At 47.3% G+C, this 23,310-nt stretch overlaps 1 protein-coding gene across 4 annotated transcripts in view; it reads left to right on the top strand.

Moving 5' to 3' along the window:
• The window catches only part of zc3h13 (zinc finger CCCH-type containing 13), a 25,338-nt gene extending 4,965 nt beyond the window's left edge, over positions 1-20,373 (top strand). Inside the window, exons 6-25 of one of the 4 annotated variants that reach the window (XM_080758663.1) lie at positions 601-764; positions 1,223-1,374; positions 1,524-1,730; positions 2,633-2,806; positions 3,334-3,725; positions 4,249-4,680; positions 5,800-6,030; positions 6,433-6,901; positions 7,925-8,121; positions 8,456-8,926; positions 9,608-10,075; positions 10,427-10,996; positions 11,387-11,516; positions 11,835-12,113; positions 12,377-12,546; positions 12,932-13,102; positions 15,094-15,237; positions 16,116-16,316; positions 16,926-17,089; positions 19,695-20,373. In XM_080758663.1, coding sequence (XP_080614789.1) covers positions 601-764; positions 1,223-1,374; positions 1,524-1,730; positions 2,633-2,806; positions 3,334-3,725; positions 4,249-4,680; positions 5,800-6,030; positions 6,433-6,901; positions 7,925-8,121; positions 8,456-8,926; positions 9,608-10,075; positions 10,427-10,996; positions 11,387-11,516; positions 11,835-12,113; positions 12,377-12,546; positions 12,932-13,102; positions 15,094-15,237; positions 16,116-16,316; positions 16,926-17,089; positions 19,695-19,886 — 5,378 coding nt within the window. In that variant the 3' untranslated portion in view covers positions 19,887-20,373. The remainder of the gene's footprint in view (positions 1-600; positions 765-1,222; positions 1,375-1,523; positions 1,731-2,632; positions 2,807-3,333; positions 3,726-4,248; positions 4,681-5,799; positions 6,031-6,432; positions 6,902-7,924; positions 8,122-8,455; positions 8,927-9,607; positions 10,076-10,426; positions 10,997-11,386; positions 11,517-11,834; positions 12,114-12,376; positions 12,547-12,931; positions 13,103-15,093; positions 15,238-16,115; positions 16,317-16,925; positions 17,090-19,694) is intronic. The other 3 variants (XM_080758664.1, XM_080758665.1, XM_080758666.1) reach the window with 3 other exon arrangements.
• Positions 20,374-23,310: the final 2,937 nt, after the last annotated feature.

Genomic DNA, 23,310 nt, shown 5'->3' on the forward strand with positions numbered 1-23,310 from the left:
ACAGATAAATATAGTAAAAATAGCCAATCTACAAGCTCACACTGTCTCACGTTTTTGCCTCTATCTTATTTTATTAATTGGCCAATGTTTGACCAGTTTTGATAGTATAGGTTGTAGATTACTTTTGAAAAAATAATGTATATTTTTTAATTATTATTAAAAAGGTCTTAAAAGTCCTTAAATTATCACTTCACTGTCGTCTCCGACCCCCCCCCCCCCTAAATCATGTGGGGAACCCCAGGTTGAGAACCACTGCTCTAGAATGCTCTCTTAACGTTCGTTGTCTGTGCAACTGTATGCTTAGTTTTTGAGTGGTGCAACCACTCCAAGGAACAGCAATGTCTGTGTGTCTGTGTTCATCTATGTGTACGTTAATAAGCACCAGTATATGACTATTAGTACCAGTAGGGGCACTGTTTGCCAGAAACAGAGAGACAGTGACAGCACTGTTGCCTGCTAATGAGAGAGAGAGGGAGAGAGAGAGAGAGGGGAGTTGCACCACTCACATGGGTGAAAATTTTCTTCTTTAGACTCTGACATTGACCACCATGAGTTGTCCTCGAGTCTCTGAGTGACTCTATGCTTTGGGGGTTTCTTTAGACTCGGACATTGGCGACTACGACTACGAGTTGTCCCTGGAGATGAAGCGGCAGAAGATCCAGCGTGAGCTGATGAAGCTGGAGCAGGAGAACCAGGAGAAGAGAGAGGAGATCGTCATCAAGAAAGAGGAGCCGCTGACCAAGGCACGCACCAGCAGCTCCAAGGTAATGTCCAACTGGTTGCATTACTGACCAACTAACTAGTAGCATGTCCACCAAGGGACGATGAAGCAGCTCCAAGCTAATGTCCAACTAGCAGCATGTCCAAGGTGATGTCCAACTAGCAGCATGTCCAAGGTAATGTGTTCTCAGTCGCCACTACTGACTTCAGTCATCCAGAGTCCAACAGACTCTATATTCATACTTAGTCGTATGCCGGTGTCGTCACTGAAAATTGCAGATTTACAAGCTCTTTGCTTTCTGTTACTACAGAACTATAAACGTGGGGAAGCAGCATTTCGTTTTTATGCACCACATACTCTGGAACTAACTGTAGAAAACTGCAAGTCTGCTGCCACTCTGCTGCCATTTCTTGCAAAACACAACTAAAGACGGTTCTGTTTGCCGCTACCTTTGATTGAGTTACTTTTCTTTTTTCTTTTCTTGTCTTGTCCTGCTCTCAGGTGTCTCCTGAGCGCTCCAGCTCCAAGGACTCCCCCTCGTCCCGGAAGTCAAACGGTTCCCCCAAACACAACAAGAGTGGAAACAAAACCCCAGGCTCTGGGAAGAAGGAGAAGAAGATATCTGTGTCCTCCCCCGTGTCAGACTCCGCTAGGTTAGGAGGCTGTTTCTCTAATAATGTGTGTTCCAGTGCTTTTTAGACAGCTTTCGCCCTGGCATTTTGAACTACTCCTTTTATAGTTGTTTATGCAGCTTCCGTGGGAGGTTGTAGTTCAGTGGTTTAATGATTTCCTCTTTATCCAGGTCCTCTAAAGGGAGCCACAGCAAGAAGAAAGGTCCGCGTACCCCCAGCCCCCTTCCCCTGGTGCCCCCCGCTGACCCCCCGCCGACGGGGAAGAAGCACAAGGGCAAGCACAAGAACAAAGACAAGTCTGATGAGAAGACCCCCAAAGAGGGGAAGGACCGTGGGAGAGATGCTGAGAAACACAAGGAGAAGAAGGAGAAACGAAGGTACTGATGTTTAGACTTAGATAGCATTTTATACAGACTTATAGCATGTTACGCAGATAGCACTAGAATCGCATTTTATGTAGTCATAGCACTTTATAGTATATATGAATAGTATAGTATGTATAGTTTATATGTATAGTTTCATTACATAGATATTCCACTGTTACGTTCTTACCTTACGCATGTTTCATGATTTTTATGTACTTTTTATGTATGTGATGTATTGCCATGCTTTTTGTTCTTGCTTAATGTAAGTCGCTCTGGATTAAGAGCATCTGCTAAATGCCTAAATAGTTTAGCGTTGTTCACCAGTATCGGAAAAGCGGCCGATACTGCTTAAAATGCGGTATCGGCGACTCGGCGAGTATGCCAGTCTGTGCTATTCCGATACCACGTCATTTATCACATGACTATTTCAAATTGCGCTTCAGTTGATGTTGTCTTGACTGTCTTACTGTTCTATTTACATTATCTTTGCTAACTTGTAGCTGCACATTATCAACTATTAATGGAATTTGTATTTATTCCTGGATCAGTGGTTCTCAAACCTTTTAATTACATGGACCCCCATAACTGAGAGTTCTGGTCTGTAACTCTGTAACTCTGAGAGTCTGTAACTCTCAGAGTTACAGACCTGTAAGGGTCCATTTGGACACTCAGAGTTACAGACCTGTAAGAGTCTTATTTGGAAATGGAACCCTCTCAAGGAACCCAGATGGATGGATGGATGATTATTTTGGGGGGTCCCCAGTTGAAATAAGAATATTTTGGTGGATCCCCAGTTGAAATATTTGGGGGGTCCCCAGTTGAAATATGATGATTTTGGGTGGTCGATGCCTGAAAGGTTTGGGAACCCAACCCTTCCTTGTCTTAAACAGATGTTTTTATGTGTGTTCTTTCAGGGACCGCTCCCACAGCTCCCACAAGGCCAAGCGGTCTGTGATGTCAGAGGAGCGTTCAGGAAGTGTGTCGTCTCCCTGCAGAGAGCTGTCTCCTCCTCCGGCCAGGAAGAAATCCCCCTCCTCCCCTAAAGCCTCGTCCCAGAAGACCCCCGTGCTGCCCTCCCCTCCACGCAGGTCAGCCAAGTTTTTATTTTAGCTAATTATTGTCCAAGATAGGATTCAAATTTCAAAATTGGCAAAAGTAGCAGATCTGCAAGCTTCGGTGCTTTTGTGTGGTCAAGTAGAGCATTCATTTATGAAAAACATCACACGTGTATAGTGAGGGGTAGTGAGGGGTTGAATGAAGCATCATTTTGACTTTTAGAAGCCTGCTCATATGAATCACTTTCGTTCATTGCACTAAGCAAGCCATGTTATTTCCTGTAGGCGGCTGCGGTGAAAAAGCAGCTAACAGCTAGAGTGAATGGGAACGTGACAGCTGTTCGTCTGCTCAAGTTACTCTTTTACCTGCTTCTTACTAACTTTACAAAGATGCCCAGAACATCGGGACAAACCGGTTTAGTTTATGGCTGCTCCAACGGTAGTGGCAAAATTCAACTTTGGAGAGAAACGGTATCGCAAATACATAACCCTCTACTACCTCTACAAGCACCCGCCCGAATTGCGTTGTGCATTAATATGTTTTCTTCTGTGCCCTGCAGGTCTCCCAGTCCCCCTCACCGCCAGCGGACGCCCACCTCCCCCCCTCGCCACCACTCCCCTTCCTCCCACTCCGGTTCGTCCGCCCAGAGGCACTCCTCGCCGTCTCCGCGCCGCCGGGGCCGCTCGCTCTCGCCGGCCTACCACCACCACCACCACCGCAGCAGTGGGGGCGACGCCGCCCCCACCTCGCCCTCGGCCCCGGGAGGAGGAGGCTCGTCCTCCAGGCGCTCCCGCTCGCCCCTCCCCTCCTCGTCTCCCTCCCACCGCCGCTCGGAGCGGTCCAGCCCGGCCGCCACCCGGCGACACTCGTCGCAGGGCCGCGAGAGGAGCCGCGGCGAGAGGGAGAGGAGCCCGCCGCCCGTCCAGGAGCGCAGGCACGAGCGCAGGGATGGTAAATGTTCCTTTAAAACCCATTTTGGTGTTAGCACTATGTTATGCTTTAGCTATTGAAAAATAGCAGATCTGCTATTTTTGAAAAATCAAAGAACGACTGACATAGAAACATAGCTTTTTCAGAAAACTGTCATTTTCAAACAGCAATTTTAAAATTTTTCTCCAGTTGTGCGTGATTGTGGTTATTTCCTGTTTAACCCATTAAATCCAGCAAAGCATCTGTTTGATTTTAACCATTATTTTATACTTTGGCTATTCAAAAATAGCTCATAGCTTGGCACGTAATTTTTGAAACAAACAAATAAACAAACATTTAACTCAAATCCTTTCTTCTGTCGGGTCCCTGTAACAACAGTGGTCAAAATACACATCATTTTGGGGGTTCTTGACATGAAAAGGTTTGAGAACTACTGATATAGCGACATACATTTTTCAGAAAACTGTTAGGATTCATTATAAATTTGTAGAATCTTCTCAGGTTCTTCTCTTCATACGTTTCTCTGCTTTCCCCCGCTGGACAGAAAGCCGCAGCAAGCGCGAGAAGGACGGCGGCCGTGACGACCGCGACTACGACTCGGAGCAGGCCTCGTCCAGAGACGAGCGTGACGGCCGCGAGCGCCGCGACGGCGGCCGCGAGCGAGGGAGGGAGGCGTCCCGCGGCGACCACCGGGACCCCAGGGACAGCAGGGGAGCGGAGACCCGCTCCAGCCGGGAGTCTCTGGAGCGGCGCGAGCGCGACAAGGAGCGGAGCGACAGGGAGCGTGACAGCAAGGACGCCCGGGACAAGGACAGGGACAAGGACAGGAAGGAGGAGCTTCCACCTCCTCCCCAGGAGGAGAAGGGCTACGCAGGGAGAGGTGCTCATGGGGGACGAGACGACGGGAGGGCCGGGGAAGTCCGGTCGGAGAGGAACGGCCGAGGGAGGGGACGCGCTGCCGACACGGCGGAGAAAGGTTGGAACATGAAAGGGTTCGATTTATGCTCTCATACGCCGACACAATTATTACATTCTCGCCTAATCACAATTATTTGAGATAATTGCGATACGTTTCTGAATAATCGGCATAATTATTTCCATGTTGAAAAATGTAGAATGTATTTTCAAAACATTTTCACCTGATTGTGAATGTGAACGTGAAATAATAAATAACGGATGGCAAATTACCATGATTCCAAAAATCTGCCCCCATCAACCAAGACAGTTATGGAATTTTCTATTATTGAGCATTTCACTTTTAATATGTCCATTCATTTCACGCTATATTCACATATGGAATCTCATCTTAAATATGGGGCCAAACCCCTCTGTCGTCCGTCAGACTGCAGCTGGACACTTCAGATATCTTCCCAAATCTCGCAAGTGTGTGTTGATGGGATAGAGAGGTGGATAACAAAGTAGATTTTCTCATGATTTGTCTCGCCAAAAATAAGGCATTTTAGTATGAACTTCTTGGACGTGAGCCATGTGATGATTGGGTCCAATATTTAGTTCAGTAACCATGGAGCTAAAGAATGGTTCAGAAGCTGTGTTCACGTTCATTCTCCCATGGAATGAATAGACTTCAACCTGCTTCCCGTCTCCGTAAAAGGTGTGTGCCACATCACACAGACAGGGGATGTAAACCGGTTCCTGTGTCTTGCTATTTCCGTCTTGGCCTTTATTCACGTTGTTTTGTGGCTAACATGTTGCTAACCAAACAAACACAGTAGAATATGTCGGATGAAGATGATTCTAAGAATCGTCAAACTGTATTTATCAACGGGCCATTTACAAACATAATTATGCTCTATATTTGGGCGACCAACACAGCCTTAGAGAAAACACTGTCCGATCGCTAGTTATTGACATCATCGAGTTGAAACGACACTGATTGGCCATGCAGATTTTCAACCGAGTCGTCCCCGCCATAGGCGGCGCCACCAGACCTGAATCGCCAGAACATATTTTTGAGGGGCGCAAAGGGGCAGCCCGTGGCTAGCGACTCAGGGGCTGGAACCAGGCTAGGACGATTAAGACTCACCCAAAGCACCACATGGCTGTGACATCAATGTGTCTTTCCCTCTTCCATCAGCCTCCAGCAGAAACGCCCGGGGCTCTCAGCTGGAGAGCAGCCATGACAGCTGGGAGTCGCGGGGCGGCAGCGTGCGTGAGAGGAGCGCGGAGCGCAGTGCCGCGGACCGCGGCTCAGAGAGGAGCTCGGAGCGCGACCGCGACCGCTACGAGGGCGACCGTCGGGAGCAGGGAAGAGACTCCTCCTACGACAGGCGAGGAGGCCACGATCGCAGGGACAACCGAGACAGAGGTAGGGAGGCTTGCAGGGTTCATTTTGATTTGAGTTTTAGTCAGCCTTTTGTGTCTAGTTGACAACTAAATCGAAGAATGAGTCAGGTGTTGAGTGCGTTTAGTTTCTACATGGCACTAGAAACTGAAAGCGGATTTTAATCTTAATAATGGGACTATGGGTAATGCACAGAGCCTATTATGTATTTGAAAGTTGAGGTCTGTGGCCTGCTCTCAGCATGCACAAGAAATGGCGCTCATCTGCCCAGTAACATGCCAGATTAGCTGCACGCACACACACACACAGAGGAGCGAATGCATCGCCTGGTGGAGATGAAATTGCGTACAATGTGCTGGACAGCAGACAAATTCAAAAGGACATGCCATTGGTTGTTCTTAACCGAATGCCTTGTGTTTCTTTCAGAGCCAAGAGCGTCTTCTCCCAGTAGACACCAGGGCAGCAGGGAGGAGTCGGAGAGAGACGACAGGAGGGACGAGCGCCGTGTGGACAGAGGAGGCGAGGACAGAAGGGACGACAGGGGCCGCGACCGTGACAGAGAGCGGGAACGGGAGAGGGAGAAGGAGAAGGAGCGCGAGAGGGAGAAGGAGGCGGAGAGAGATCGGGCCAGGGAGAGGGAGCGCGAGCGAGAGACGAGGGAGCGCGAGAGAGAGAGGGAGCGCGAGGAGCGCGACAGGGAACGGGAGCGCGAGGAGCGCGACCGCGAGAGGAAGGAGCGAGAGAGGGAGCGCGAGCAGCGGGAGAGGGAGCGGGAGAGGGAGAGGCAGCGGGAATGGGAGGAGCGGGAGAAGGGACGCGAGGACCGCCGCGACAGAAGGGACGACCCCAGAGACGAGCGGGCGGTGCGAGACACCCACGAGGAGCGCAAAACCAGGCACGTATCAGCAGAGCCAGCGTAACTCTGACCTCGGCCATCGCTGTAGCTCAAGACTCCTTCACATACATAGTGGTCAAACTAGCAATAGTTTGACCACAATAATGTTAAATCCTCCAGAGAATCCTAATGATCTTGTATGTATGTATGTATGTATGTATGTATGTATGTATGTATGTATATTTCGGGGGTGTGAAAAATGTAACATCCTTTGAATAGAGGGTATGCGTGTGACATCATAATCAAACCAGGAAGTTATGTGGGAACGCCTACTGAGTGCCAAAAAATTACTTTCTAGCCTTGACAGCTCATACATCCAAACAGAAAAGTCCAATATGATTGCATTAAACGACGTTAAACAACATTAAACTCACTTTGCCACTCGATTTGCCATTCACTTTATGCATGTGCATACCCTCTATTGAAAGTTCTGCACAAGCTGTCAACAACAACACTGATTTACCACAACCGTTTACTGCAGACATTTGTATGAATGTCTGTACCTTTTAAAGTTACATTACAATTTGGACAAAATTAACCCATATCCTCCCGCCTTCCCCAGTCCTGGATGGCAACACTTGCCTTTCGTAAGACTGCAGCCATTCTTTAGAATTCACTGTAGGTCAATGTTTTAGCATGACATTTTTTATGTTTTTTTATGTTTTTTTTAACTATATTTGGCTATTCGTACCGGCAGAGACATTGGTCAAGATTGCGTCAACTCAAGACCTGTGACATAACTTGTTTGAAATGCATGTTAGCAGCTAGATAGTAATATTCTGTACAGATATGTAAGCGACAAATCATAATATGGTCTAAAATCCCTTACCCTCTACGTTTTTGGGAGTGTGTGTGTGTGTGTGTATATACAATTGTATATGCTCAGAAAACTGGCTTATATAAAGGCACCATTAATAAAATATAAAGTTTAAGCTTCTATAAAGTCACCGTTATTGGTCACCATAAACATTGCCTCATGTTAAAGGGCTTTCCTTCTCTCCCCCTTTTCTCTCTCCTCCTCAGTCGTAAGAGGCACAGGGTAGAGAGCAGCCCCAGCCCGCGGCCGTCTCCCAAGCGGGTGGCGCGAGACCTCACGCCGGGAGACAGCGACGGCTACAACAGCGCCGACGAGAAAAGTGAGCGCCCGAGTGGCCGAGGGCAGGCCAAGCTCCACCCCCAGCCCCTCCTCCCCAACCCAGTGTGTCTTCCTCCACCTGACAGTAGGGACATTATTTATTAAAGGGACACACTCCTTTTCCCTTTGGAAACACACCTCTTAAAGGGAAGTCTTGATAAACAGTGCTGCTCTCTTGCTAGTCGGCACAGAGATGCTAGTCTGTTAAACCTTTATTTATTACTGTAAGTTTATGGCAGAAAACGAAAAATAATTTTTAAATGGAAAATCCCACAGTAGTCGCAGCTACTCGACTCAATTTCAAGTTCTTTTGCAATGTTTTGTGACGATGAGAGTACACTGTGTGTGTGTGTGTGTGTGTGTGTGTGTGTGTGTGTGTGTGTGCGCGCGCGCGTGTGTGTGCGCGCGTGTGCGTGCAGGTGGGGACAAGCATCGCCTCCTGAGCCAGGTGGTCCGCCCCCAGGAGCCTCTGCTCCGCACCCCACCCAGCGCAGCCCTCCTATTGGACGAGAGGCCCGGCCGCTGGAAGGACGAAGAGCGACGCCCGGCAGTACCGGGCGACAAGCGGGAGGGCCGCGGTGGCGGCGCCCGCCACGAAGAAGAGCGGGGCAGGGGAGGCGACCGGCGAGGAGGAGGAGGGGGGGAGCACCCCCTCCTCCCCTCGGACGCTGGAGGCCCACTCCTCCGCGACGCTCGCAGAGACCAGCGGGAGCCCAGCCCCCCACCGCCAACGCCGCCACCCCCCATCACGGCTGCCGCCTCCCTCCTGCCCAGCGTGGGCCCCGAGGAGCCCCAGGGTCATGAGGAAGGCAAGAAGAAGACCAAGTCTCAGAGGAAAGGCCAGAAGAAGGGCCGCAAGGACGAGGAGGCGGGGGGAGCCCCCGCAGGAGGTAGGCCCTGTCACATTATGATCATCTAAAGCAGTGGTTCTCAACCCTGTTCATATCATTTGAGCCACACGGACCACCATTTGATGAGATTTAGCCTCTCAGACTCAAGACTTAGAATATTTTGTTAATGTCAGACTCAAGACGTAGAACATTTTGTTACTAAGATTTTGTCCACAATTCCATGCTGTATTGATGTTGTTAGCATTAGGAAGAGATAACAGGCAAACGTTAATCAAAATAACAATCATCTATGGTATCTAATTGTGTAGACTTCTTGTAAATTAGAACTGCAGATGTTTAACAATTATTTTACTCTTGGAAGCATAAAATGAAGCCAAATGGACCTGTAAGGGTCCATTTCTTTTCATTGTACACTCTTTTTTTGGAAAGTAGATAATAGTAAGTTTCCGTAATATTTCTTTGTATATTTCAGTTATTTGTCATCTCTGCCCCTGTGCAACTTTTGATTACGAAACCTAAATAAGAAAAATATTGCAATGCAATTAATGGTTGCATGAAAAGAAAAAAGTCCCGCACACTAACTGTATTGTAAATATAAAATAAAAACAGATTTAATGGGAATAACATTTCGGTTAGGGTTAGGGTTTGAGACCTTCATCAGGTCATCGTGTTATTTCGTTTTAATCGCCATGTAAAATGCCATAATCGTTCCATTAATAGCCCTAATTCCCGGAGGAGCAGCAGCGGACCAGCGCTTCAACCCCGAGCCCCCTGGAGCCAGCTGCCCACCCGGGGCAGACGGCGGCGCCGCCGCCCCGCCCCCCCCGCCGCTGCTGCACTCCCCCCGCAAAGGCCCCAAGAAGAAGGCCCTGGAGCGGAAGAGGAAGCGCGGCGTGGACTCGGAGGTCTCCGACGAGGACTCTGCGGCGGCGGCCGCGGCGGCGGTTCACCAGCCCGCGGGCAAGAGGAAGCGCGGGCCGCGGACCCCACCCCCGTCCTCCTTGAGGTCGGATCAGCGGGCGGGCGCCGTCCCGCCGGGGGGCGGGGCCGGCAGCAGCGCGGGAGGCGGCGGCGGCGCTAGCGCGGAGCCTTTGACACTCCCCAAGATCGACGCCAACTTCAGCGACTGGTCGGACGAGGAGGTCGGGGAACGGGCAGGAGGAGGAGGAGGAGGAGGAGGAGGAGGAGGTCAGTTATTACCGCTACGTAATGATCGTCTGATCGCAATTATTTGAGATTATCGCAATTATTTTGTCATCATTTCATGACCGTTTCAATGTTTTCAAATATTTTAAATGGCAGAAATGGCAGATCTACACGCTTGCAATGCTTGTCGATCTGCTATTTCCGTGTAAAAAAAAAAAAGTATTTTAAAAACGTATTTTATATGTCCAGTAATTTATTTGTCTCTTCTTCATTTTAATTAAAAGGCAAAACTGAAATGTAATATGTATTCATTCACTGTTCAATGCCAAAAACATTTCTTTATTAGCTTAACAATTAATCGTCACCTTCAATGTTGTACCGGTGACATTACAGCAATAGGAGGAGGAGGAGTAGGCGTGGAGACGGCCATGGCCAGCGCCCCGCCCCCCCTCCCCGCTGAGAGAACCCCCGCTGAGCAGCCGAGACGAGGGGCGGCGGCAGCGGCAGTAGGAGGAGGAGGAGGCCTCCTCCAGGTGGGACGGGACCGCGCCAACCGGCCCCTCATCGCCCCCCTGCTCCCCCAGGAGCCTGCCATGTTGCTGCCAACCCTGCCCCCGCAGCCCCTCATGTCCCAGCCGCTGCTCCGCAAGCCCCCGCCCGAGGTGGGGCAGCGCAGCAGCAGCATGGGCAGCAACCAGAGCCGCGGCGCGGCCGGCGGCGGCTCCCGCCGCCTGCGCTCGCCCTCCAGCGAGTCGGCCCACCGGGTGGGCGAGGACCCGCAGGGGCCCAGGTCCCGGCGCGGGCGGCCGCAGGGCGCCAACTCCCGCGACAGGGAACGCGAGAGAGAGCGGGAGAGGGAGCGCGACCGGGAGAGGCCCGCGGTCGGAGAGCCGCCGGGGGCGGAGAGGAAGTCTCGCATCGACCAGCTGAGGAGAGGAGAGCCCAGCCGGAGCACGTCTTCAGGTAGACACCCACTGTGACGCTTAACCCTGAGGCCCATTTCTACAAATGTCTTCTAAATCAGAACAGTTTTCTGGAAAAAAACATATGTTGCTATATCAGTGGTTCTCAAACTTTTTCAAGTCAAGGAGGAACCCAAATGCATTTGACCCACCATCTCAAAATATAACACTAGTGTTAAAGGTTCAAGGTTGTGTTAAAGCTACATAATAGTCAAACTTTTAGCATCAAGGGCTCCTTTCATATTGTTCCACAAGTTGCACATTAGGACTTGATCACACAAACATTTTCAGTGGTGAGATTTCATTTAGTTTAAACCCCTGAGCCACTGCTTCTGTCTGACAGATGCTAAAGTTGAACCTCCCGTCCGACTCTGTCTCCTGGCTCTTGCAGATCGCCAGGACTCGCGCAGCCACAGCTCCAGACGCAGCTCCCCCGACTCGGAGCGGCAGGGGCGCTCGCGCTCCCGCGCCGGTTCCTACGACAGCCGCGAGAGGGAGCAGTTTGAGCGGGAGAGGGACAGGTAGGGACGGGACATTGTGTCACGATTATTGTGGCAAAAATAATTGTGATGACAGATATTTTGTCGTTTTAGGCTTGAAACTTTAAATGCCACTTTGTCAACCACTTGAAACCCCAGCATTCCTATTCTGGGTGCGAACGTTTGCGACAAATAGCTGATCTAGATCTGCTATTTTTGGCGAATCAACTTGTGTAGAGTGAAATAAGAGCGCTGAATTTGCAGCTCGACAAATTCATCCTAGCGTACGACGGAGGACAATTTCAACCATGAAATATAATCTCCACGTTATGACTATTTTGGGGCATTTGTGCCTACTAGGGACAGGAAGGACTTCCGCCCGGGGCAGCAGCAGCAGCAGCAGCAGGCTGCCCCTCCTGCCCTGGGCCTGCAGCAACAGCTCCAGCCACAGCCCCCGCTGCTCCTGCTGCCTCAACAGCAGCCTCCTCATCCACACCCCCATCCACAGCACCCACAGCACCCACAGCAGAGGGACTGGGAGCCCCCCGAGCCCCGGGAGTGGGGCGGCGGCCGCCGCGAGCCCCTGCTGATGCGGCCGGGACGAGAGCCCCTGCTGAGGGAACGCGACATGCGGGAGAGGTAAGGGGCCTTGTTGTCGGCAGTTAATAACCCCATTCTGACCTGAGATCAGATTCTAACGCACAGAAGAATGGTGGTTCTTTAACGCATTTTGACCTGAGATTGAAAAATAGCAGATCTACAAGCTATTTTTGAAAAATCGAAGAACGACATAGCTTTTTCAGAATCTGATCTCAGGTCAGAATGGGTTAATGACGGCAAAAAAAAACAATAACCACAAGTAAGTAAAAGGTCCTGATCGTCGTGACAACTCTTGTCTCTAGGGAGAGGGACCGCCTGCTGCCCGAGGGCCTGCTTCTCCAGCAGCAGCACGAGAGGGAGCGCGAGAGGGAGCGCGGCGGCGGCGACCGGCCCGACCGCGAGAGGATGATGATGATGATGGACATGGCGCCTCACGGCGAGCCCAGGGGCCCGCCGGGCATGAGAGGAGCAGGTATAGGCCTGTCACACGTTACTACACCATCGTCTAGTCGCAATTGTTTTCCAGATCATCGTGATAATTAGTTTTGTGACTTTTTGTCATAATCGTCAAACATTTTCATACATAAAAAAGCTGAAATAGCAAGCTTATGATGCGTCGCGAAATCTACAAGCTCGCAAGCTTGTCGATCAGCTATTTCTGCTAGTTTACCCTTTTTTAAGTATAAAAACAATGAATATGCCAGTAATTTTGTCATATCTGCCCTGTGCATTTCTTGATTACCACCAGGCAATTCTTTATTCATGTGTTCCAATGTTCGACACCAAAAACACAATTTAATCGAAAGTCATTTGGGTGACAATTAATCCAAATCAATTTAAATGTGTAACGGTGACAGCCCTAGGAGGAGGAGGAGGAGGAGGAGGAGGAGGAGACATGATGCTGAGGCCCGACTACGAGCCCCTGTTGCCCAGAGAGGCCTTTGGTCTGGAGGCCGAGCGGGCCGGCAACAGTCACCACCACCCCATGGCGGAGCCGCGTGAGCTGGACAAACAGGACAGTGCGGACGGTAAGTCAACAGCCGTGGTGGAAAATGTACTCAAAGTTAGTATCACATACTGCAATCTAGAAATATTCTGTTACAAGTAAAAGTCCGGAATTTACCTTTACTGTACTTAAAAGTACCAAAAGTAAAGGAACTAATTATGCAGAATATCCCGTTTAAAGTTTTCAATGTATAATAAGTCTTTGAAAATAAAAGATCTACAAGCTCACAAATGCGTGCACGGGCCAAAATACGTGGAGTTAAGGCCCGCCTGGTAAAGTCCAGAAACAGCCCGAGCCCGGCCCGGAAGCCAGACATATTTTTATTTCATATTTCAAGCATGCGTGCCACCGCCGCGGTCGCTCTGTTGGTGCACGGACGCAGCAGCAGCTACTCACTCACAGCTGCATTATATCTAGCTCTGATAAACCCACATTAAGGAACAAGAAGTTAATAACACACAGAAATCACACTAAAAAGTAGCCTACTTAATTATAGTTTTATACAGTAGCTGCTGCACGTGCACTGTCAATCAGCGCAACGCATTGTGAGCTTGTAGATCGGCTATCGCGGACTCACGCTGCATTATAAAACCCAGAGTAGACGGACAATAATAAGAACACTTAGTTACGTTATGTATCTGCATGTATCTGCAGTTTCCAACTTTGTTTAGTGTGGTAATGCTCCCGCAGTATTTAATTTGTTTTTATTGCGGACTGCGGAGCTCCTGAGATGTAGGTTCTGTCAGAGGAGAGCCCTAGCCTACTTAGTACTCGGTGTGTGTGTGTACAGCTGCGCTGCATAATAATTAGGAGAGAGAGAGGACGAGACTTTAGGCGCGGAGCGAGAGGGATAGAATGTAAAACACGTTGTTTCAAAGTCTTTATAGTTTTGACCAGATTTTAGTGTGCTTGTGTGTGTGCATGTGTGGGGGGGTTATTGTCACGTCACTATGGAGCAGACAGCAGCATGCTGCCGCGCAAGTCCAGTCTGGGTGAAATCCACATCGGAAAATTAATACAACGGCGCGTGAGCCCCCACGGCCCATTGGTCAGGGACAGAGACGGCCCGGGCCCGGCCCGTTTTGGCGGGCCGGGCCCAGACGGGCTTGCAGGTCTCTATTCTAAAGAGAGATCAGACGAGGTAGCGCGAGGTACATTATACCTCAATCAATCAATCTTTATTCATCAAATACAAAAGTAGTATTTCTAAAATACAGTGAATGTACCTCCCGGTTTTGGGGGGAAATGGTCGGAAGGGCGGGGCTTTTCAGAGTAAAATCTGCCCATCTGCTTCGCACTCTAGCGTCTTTATTCTGAAAGAAATCACCGGCAAAAGTAGTGTTAAATACAAAATTGCATACTGTGTATACAGTATACACAGAAGTGTGTATACTGTAGGTGGGCAGAGAGAAAATATAACCAGAGTATAACCATTCTTATACAGTGCATTCTCCAATTGGGTCACCTGAAATGACTAACCCTTGTTTGCCAATTAATTGTTCAAGGTCTCAAAAACATAAAGGAAAACTGGCAGAAATAGACTTGCTTGCTGCATAAATAGTTAAGGAAGACTCCTTAGACGGAGACTTAAGAAAATGGTTTCATTTAATGTTTTAATGATCATAATAAAGTGCTCTCAAAGTGAGGTTAAAACTATCAAACATTTGTGTCCTGGGACCTTCGTCAGTAGTCGATCATAGCCACACAAGTTGCTTTTATATGGCTCTAAATCGGCTCAGCTCAGGTGTCACCACCATAGCAATGGTGGGGAGTGGACATATTACAAAAATAAATCTAACAGTGTTACAGTTGAAATGTTACTTATGTGGGGGACTCCCTGGGGCCGCCTCAAGGAGCTCTGGGGTGTAGAATTATACCGTAGAATTATCATCGTGGAACAATCCCTAAAAAGACAACAGTGCAACTACATGCTGGCTGTCGGTCCGTCCGTGGGATTCTCCAGCCCGCCCCCGGCCTTTCATTGTCCACGTTGTGTCTCTCTGGTCTCCTCAGGAGAGGACGACGGAAAGGAAGACGACTGCCAGTCGGCTGCGTCGGCCGGAGAGGAGTACGAGCCCATCAGCGACGACGAGCTGGACGAGATCCTGGCCGACAGCCAGAAGAAAGAGGACCAGCAGGACGACGACAAGATCACAGGTACACAGAAACATCCAACACAGTTTCCTTCTATGTCAGTGGTGAAAGATGGATGGAGCCTGCACACCATATATGACTTATTTATTTGTTAGGTCAGACTAACAAATAAAGAAGTATTTTTTCTTGTACCACATCTTTTAAACTGAAGTCTCTTTAGCCCAGCACCCACCACGATGTGTGTATTCTACATCCTCTCTGTCAGTGGTGCTCAAACCTTTTCATGTCAAGGACAATTATATGTATTTGGCCACGGACCCCCATCTCAAAATATTACTTCGTTGCCAGGTCCTGTGGAATGAAGAGGTGATGTTGTTTATTGCATTGCTAGGTCCTGTGGAATGAAGAGGTGATGTTGTTTATTGCATTGCCAGGTCCTGTGGAATTAAGAGGTGATGTTGTTTATTGCATTGCCAGGTCCTGTGGAATTAAGAGGTGATGTTGTTTATTGCATTGCCAGGTCCTGTGGAATTAAGAGGTGATGTTGTTTATTGCATTGCCAGGTCCTGTGGAATTAAGAGGTGATGTTGTTTATTGCATTGCCAGGTCCTGTGGAATGAAGAGGTGATGTTGTTTATTGCATTGCCAGGTCCTGTGGAATGAAGAGGTGATGTTTATTGCATTGCCAGGTCCTGTGGAATGAAGAGGTGATGTTGTTTATTGCATTGCCAGGTCCTGTGGAATGAAGAGGTGATGTTTATTGCATTGCCAGGTCCTGTGGAATGACGAGGTGATGTTGTTTATTGCATTGCCAGGTCCTGTGGAATGACGAGGTGTTGTTGTTTATTGCATTGCCAGGTCCTGTGGAATGAAGAGGTGATGTTTATTGCATTGCCAGGTCCTGTGGAATGACGAGGTGTTGTTGTTTATTGCATTGCCAGGTCCTGTGGATGTGATCGACGTGGACTGGTCCAGCCTGATGCCCAAGCAGAAGGCAGAGGCTCGGACCCCTGGGGCGGCGCTGCTGCGCTTCACCCCGGGGGCCGTGCTCCTCAGGGCGGGCGTGTCCAAACGGCTGGCCGGCCCGGAGCTCCTTGAGCAGGTCAGGGAGGTGTGCAAGGCCGAGCTGGATGACCCCAAAGGTAAGCTGGAACCCTAACCTAACAAAAAGAGAAAGAAATAAACCCTAACCCGAACAAGTGTGTTAGCGCTGGTAAATAAATAATGAACCTTGAATAAACATCAACTTGGGGAGGAAAATGCGTGGAAATCGATAATATATTTATATATATAATGTATTAATATTTTGATTAGTTGGCGTGGCTACAGCACAATGTTTTACAGTATAATGCATGCTGATGGTATTCGACACCGGACAAAAGACAGATCTACTTCACCAGAACATTATTGGATTAACTGAGATATTCACTCAAGCATTGCTGTTGTGCCAAATAACCGAAGGATCAGCCCTACTATAGTAAATGGCTTGTATGTCCTGTGAAGCGCTATTTAAACAAGAATGACTCTGTCACAACTGCCAGGTGCAACAAACTCTTGTAGCGCCCATTTTCCTTTGTTTCTGATGTTCTTTTGTTGATTGTTACCGCTCGCTCCACATGTTTTTTCTTAAACCTTTCATGCCGCTTATTGGCTCAGAGGCAGCCAATCATGAAAAAAAGTGTCCTTCAAGTGCATGGCGGAAATACACTGTTTGTGTAAGCGAAAGTGTGCCACTCTCTCCGTTCTTCCAGACGCGGAGAAGCTGTTTGAACACGACCTGGGAGCTATGAACATGGCCGCTCTGAAAAGGCGGGTGGAGAGAGCGGGGTTGCTGAGGAACCTGGGACCCTGCTGCAAGGCCCTGTGCGCCCGCAGAGACTTCCACATCCGCCGGCAGCTGCTCAAGAACGACAAGGTGACGGTTACTCTCTCACCCTTTTAGAAACAGTGGTTTTAAACCCTTTTCATATCGGGGTCCATTCTATTCGGGGTTTGAGCCACGGACCACCATTTGATGAGCATTAGCCTCTCGCGTCATTCAAAATTGCAATACGGTTGCAATACGTACCCGCTGGTAGGCCAATCAGAGGTAGGCCTGCCTCTGATTGGCCTACACACGTTGCCAGTCTTTGCTCCGTGGTTGGCAGACTGTCCTCCGAGGTGGAATGTCGACGCAAGGTTACTCCGAGTCTGTGGTGGGAAATATTGCTGTGTTGGCATTGACTCGCAGCGCTCAACATACTTGTCTCTCGTGGCCCAAGAACTATACTTTATTGGCATAGTCTGTTAGCAGGGAGTGTTTGCCGGGAGGATGAAGGCTCTACGACTACGTCCTCCTGGTGGGGCTCCTCACTTGTAGGACAGTCGGTGGGATACAACAACATTGACAACACAGAAATGTGTGGGATGAATGTTGTGCGGCAGAAATAGCAGATCTACAAAGCTCTCAATGCGGCTTGTATATAGGCTATTTTCGGTTGACGATTCGATTTGAAGTGGTTAAATTTCATGTACAAGCAAATGTTTTATATGAAATGGCAGGAACAATGTTAACATCATAATTTTACATAATCCATGCTAATGTGAAGAGGGGCTCCACACTTTCATACCGTTTCACAAATCACACATTAGGACTGAGAATTCAAGCAAGGGATAATATACTGTACGGGTGTACGCCACGCCGACGCGGTGTATACAATTCCGCTTATTACACGTCTACTTAATTAACACTTATTTTGCCCTGGGATTTTTCATAATAAAGGCGCTAGAGTGCCTAGCAGATGAGGCAAATTTTACTCTAAAAGCCCCACCATTACCCCCTAAAACTGGGAGGCAAAACTACTAGTAACTGGTGTACTGAACATGGTATTACTGTGCTTAACTGACCAGCCAACTGGCCTGACCTGAACCCCACAGAGAATCTATGTTTTATTGTCAAGAGGAATGTGTGATTCAACAATACAACTGAGTTTAAAGCTGCTATCAAAGCAAATCTGGGCTTCCATAACACCTCGACAGTGCCACAGGATTATCACCTCCATGCCACGATGAAATAATTTGTTTAAAAGTAGCCCAGACCACGTATTGATTGCAAAAAGTAACATACTTTTCAGATGGTTGACATTTCTGTATTATACACATTTTTTTGGTTTGTTTTGGTCTCATAAAATATTCTAATATTTTGAGACAGGATTTTTAGATTTTCATGAGCTGTATGCCATAATCATCTAAATTAAAACAAAAAAAGCTTTTAAATATTTCACTTTATGCACAATTTGAATTATATTACAGAAGAAAATCAACTTTTCCACCATATTCTAATAATTTGAGAAGGCCTTTAAAGCACTCCCTTAAATGCATGCATTCTCTGCCACCATTTGTAGGGTCTGACCAAGCAGATGTACCCCAGCACTCCTTTAACACTTTTTTGCCGGGGAATTTGTCAGAATACAGGCGCTACAGTGCCATGCATGATGTAGTCAGGAATTAGGACAGAACATCGCCGTTCTGATCAAAACCACAGACAGCGCCGTAGATTCAGAGTAAAGGGAAAAATCACACCCGTGTGAACCGAGTGGTGCAATAGCGATTGCGTTGTATATCATTTAAAAATGACCTAAAGGGGAGCGTACCTATGTTCCCCAGGTTCTGTGTTCCCCACCATGCAAAAAAAGGTAATTTTTTTCCCCCACTTAGAATGAACCTAAACCTAAGCCAGAAACCTAACCTAGTAATTTTAGTAATTCTAGTAAGACTAAAACTATTTTAGCAACTTAGTCTTAGTGTTACTTTTAGTAGCAAATTCAGATTTAAGCTCTGTCTTTGAACAATCCATTGAACTTTAGGCCTGCCTGCCCTAGGCTACTTAAACTATCTAGTCTTAGCCAACTAAAAATGAACACTGGCATAAAATAAACTAAAACATAATTGCTCAGACTCTTCAACAAAGATTCTTTGTTCTGTACTTATACCGGTACATACAATTGTATAGTACAAAACATTGAAGTCCTTAAACCAGAAACCTATAACGCTAACCCTAAGGTAAGTGGGGAACATAGGGATGACCCCATCTAAGGACGTGTCCACACGTCCGAGGCATGCTGCAGTTTTATTTGAGAGGACGTGTGGACAGGTCTTTACTTTAGCATCATAAGTGCTAATCTGCCCTCCATGTGTAGGGTCTGACCAAGCACTTTAATCTGCCCTCCATGTGTAGGGTCTGACCAAGCACTTTAATCTGCCCTCCATGTGTAGGGTCTGACCAAGCACTTTAATCTGCCCTCCATGTGTAGGGTCTGACCAAGCACTTTAATCTGCCCTCCATGTGTAGGGTCTGACCAAGCACTTTAATCTGCCCTCCATGTGTAGGGTCTGACCAAGCACTTTAATCTGCCCTCCATGTGTAGGGTCTGACCAAGCACTTTAATCTGCCCTCCATGTGTAGGGTCTGACCAAGCACTTTAATCTGCCCTCCATGTGTAGGGTCTGACCAAGCACTTTAATCTGCCCTCCATGTGTAGGGTCTGACCAAGCAGTTGTACCCCAGCACTCCCGTGGTGGACAGTGACCTGCTGCAGCTGAGCATGCGTCTGTTCAGGAGGACCATGGCCGGCCAGCTGGCGGGGGGGCAGGAGAGGGCCGACGGCGACGTAGCAGCGGCGACCCCTAGCTGTAAACCCGCCGCGGTGAAGGCTGAGGTTTGCCTGTCCTGAGAGGAGGGTGTGGCCTCGACCTAGTAAAAAGAAAAGAAAAAAAAATGCATGAAATCAAAAAAACTGATTAATCTTTTTTTTGTCCTTTTTAACAGTTTAGATTTTTCGTTGTATTTAAATGATGGGAAGAAAAGAAAGCAAAGAGTTAGTTTTTTTCTTTTGTTTTGCTTGCAGTCCGTGCTAATCTATATTTGTCTCCGTCTCTCTTTTGATTGAGTGGCGAGTGCCGTGTGCCATAGAGACTATTTCATATGTTAGCCTATGGAGGTTTACAGAGGCCTTGTATGTTGAATTAAACGAAACGTGTACAGGAAAGACATAAAACAAACCCTGAAATAATGTCTTCTGCGTGTGCATTTTATACATTTTAGAGGAGCGTTGTCTATTCCCCGCTGTTCTTAACCATGTTAAAGTGCTCAATGTTTTGCTTTGTCGTGCTTTAAGTTACAAACGCGTACGTTGCATTAAAAAGGTTAGAGATGTTTCATTTCGTCCCGGTAATGGTTCTATTGCTTTTGGCTTGAAGACTATACTACTGTGGAAATGACGTGATGTCTTTGTCTTTGTCTGTTTTACACCGCTGACGTCAACAGTATTAACGGGCCACATTTCCGCAGACTTTTGTCACAGTGACTCTAACCATATACCGAAGGCACTGAAATCCTGAAGAGACTTGAAACGAACTGATTCCACTGAGAAACGAGCACTGCCATTGCAACCATTCCTTCATTTGAATGTACTGTAGGTTGTTACACGTGTTGGGGAAGTGTTACATTCCATGTATTGTTATAATTGTTTTGAATGGTTTGGCAAAAATGGCCACCAGAGATGAACTGAAAAGTGACTGATCAGCCCTCTATAGACTCTTACCACCAACCCCACCAGAGGTGAAGCACTGCTGTATGGAGAACATCCTTAACACGCACAATCCCACACTTCCCCACAAGGCACTGTAAAGAAATGTACGGTTAGGAGAAAGCCCACACAGTAGGCGGACGGAACTCTATCTAAAAAGAAAACCTTTGACTGTCCAGATTAACAATGTGTAAGCATGGGGACCTGACTGTACCAAGGCAATGTCCGAGAAACCAGAAACAAGCAGTTCTTGTATTAAGAGAAAGCAGGATGTCGCACATCATGCTCGCTGTTTGTTCCGGAACACAGACTGAAGGGGAAAGACTTTATCTTCTCTTGTGTTTCAGGCATCCCACACAGACTAATTCTTAACAGATCTCTGTCACCCCGCTGCCCTGTTCAGGTGTTCAGCCAACCGTGACTTCTTTTAAGGTTAAGAGTTGGGGGCTCATATCTGAGGTCTTAACGTTTTTTGATGATGAAGCTGTGTTGATGCAGAGCGTTTCTCATGTACCATGAGACAGGGTTGTACCTTTTTGATTTTAAAGCTGTGTTCATGTACCATGAACGCTCCAGTTGTCTGAAGATCAAGAATTGTCGTACGTGGTGGTAAAACATTCAGGTTCTACACCTACATTTGATGATTTTCCTTCTCTTTTTTTTTTCTTTTCTTTTTTTTTTTAACTTTTTTTTTATTGTCAAATAAATGTCAAAAGTGAGATAGATGTCTAATCTGTTGTGAAAATAGATCTAACAAAGATGTGGACTGACCTGAAGGAATGGAACATCCGGTGTTTGTCTTCATGTTCGATCAAAGTCATGGCGTCGCCAGAGATCCTGCGCAGCCTCTGTGATCCAGGATTCGCCGTAGATTTGATGGTAAGTGAAAAAATAACTGGCAGGTTGCACTGCAGGCTATCTTGTTCAGTGATGATGTGACTCTTATGAGAGAAGAGGCTCGTATAGAGATCAGTGTAGAATTATAAATGAACGTTCCTTCTAAATGCATCACGTGAAGTTTCACCCTTTGTCCAGCAGGTGTCAGGAGAACACTGTTGGGCATCAAGCTAGTTGAATGACCTTTATTCTGTTGATCAAACTATACCTATTATGTTATTAAAAGATCAAACTACACACTACCTAAGTTATTAAAAGAACAAACTACACACTATACCTGAATTCGAAGACAAACCCACTTGGAATGGGAAATTGACGGGTAAAATAGTTAAATAGGTAGTTTATTATGTATATAACTTTGTATTGATAGTATTGATGTTTTTGAGCAACGCTCTTGAAAACTCATTGTGGATTTGAGCTGACGGGCCCCTTTTGATGTCAATCAATCAAGTCGCTTTATTCAAGTGTCGGATGCCAAACCAAAGGTTTTTATTTTTCATGCATGTGATCATTTCATGTGATGTGATCATTTCATGTGATCTACCTGCACAGGCTTTTTGATCTACTGGTACTGTAGATCACGATCTACCTTTTGGGTAGCCTGGCTAATAAGCCAGACCGAATCAGCCGTTGGCAAAAAAAGATTGCCTGCCGGCGACTGTTGTGTGATATTATTCTGACTTATTAGCCAGGCTACCTTTTGGGCACCCCTGAGCTAGACAATGAGTTAAAAAATGAGAAACCACTGGTCCAATGATCACACTGCGCACTATCTAGTATGCTGTTTTTAACTCACTGGTTCTGGGTCTCAAATGTTTCCATGCCAAGGACCCCCAAAACGACATGCATTTAGCTGTGGACTCCCATCTGAAAATGATTGTTCTGCTGTAGCATTTAGCCAGAGACCCCCTGAATAGGGATGTAGCTCGATACCCGAAAGAATCAGATAACAAGCTTATAGTACACGTTATCAATAAGCTTTGGGCTTATCAAGCCTGTTATCGAGCATAGCTGCCCATGGCATCATGTTTAAACAATCAAGACACCACTTTGAGAACCTAGAGTTAAATGTTCACACCTACTCGGTGAGCTGTTAAATTATTGTTGAATGATTGATTAAATCAAAAATGTATATGCACAGGGAGGGGTAGAACCTTTTATTTGATTCTTACATAAAAGTAGAAACTTGAGAGAATAGTAGGCTAGTTTCCATTAGGACAGATTGAAAATAACATTTAACCCCAGATATCCCTAATTTGGGGTGAACTTTCGCCAGAAATAGTGGATCTACAAGCTCACATACGTGTTACGTTGTGAGCTTGAGAACCAGCAATCTAGACTGTTCTCATGTATACATGAATTAGACAACATATAGCCTAGTTATTACATTTCCCTGACCTTATAGATAATGAAGACAAAACAAATGGATCAAATCACACTGGTTTAATTAAACCATAGCAGATGTCCCCAGGTATGAGAACGTTGAGAACTGATTTTCAGCATCACCTTACTTTTTTTATATATATAATTTATTCTTTGTGGGCCTTTCTGCCTTGAATTAGAACGCAGCGAGGGGCACGTTGGCGCAGTCAGTGGCATGTCACATCAGCTAGAATGTCCTGGGTTCGATTCCCGCTGTGGGCGCTGGGGCCATGTTCTCTCCTCTGCGTCA

The sequence above is a fragment of the Protomyctophum bolini genome (assembly GCF_963924005.1).
Source record: "Protomyctophum bolini genome assembly, chromosome: 24".
Taxonomy (NCBI): Eukaryota; Metazoa; Chordata; class Actinopteri; order Myctophiformes; family Myctophidae; genus Protomyctophum; species Protomyctophum bolini.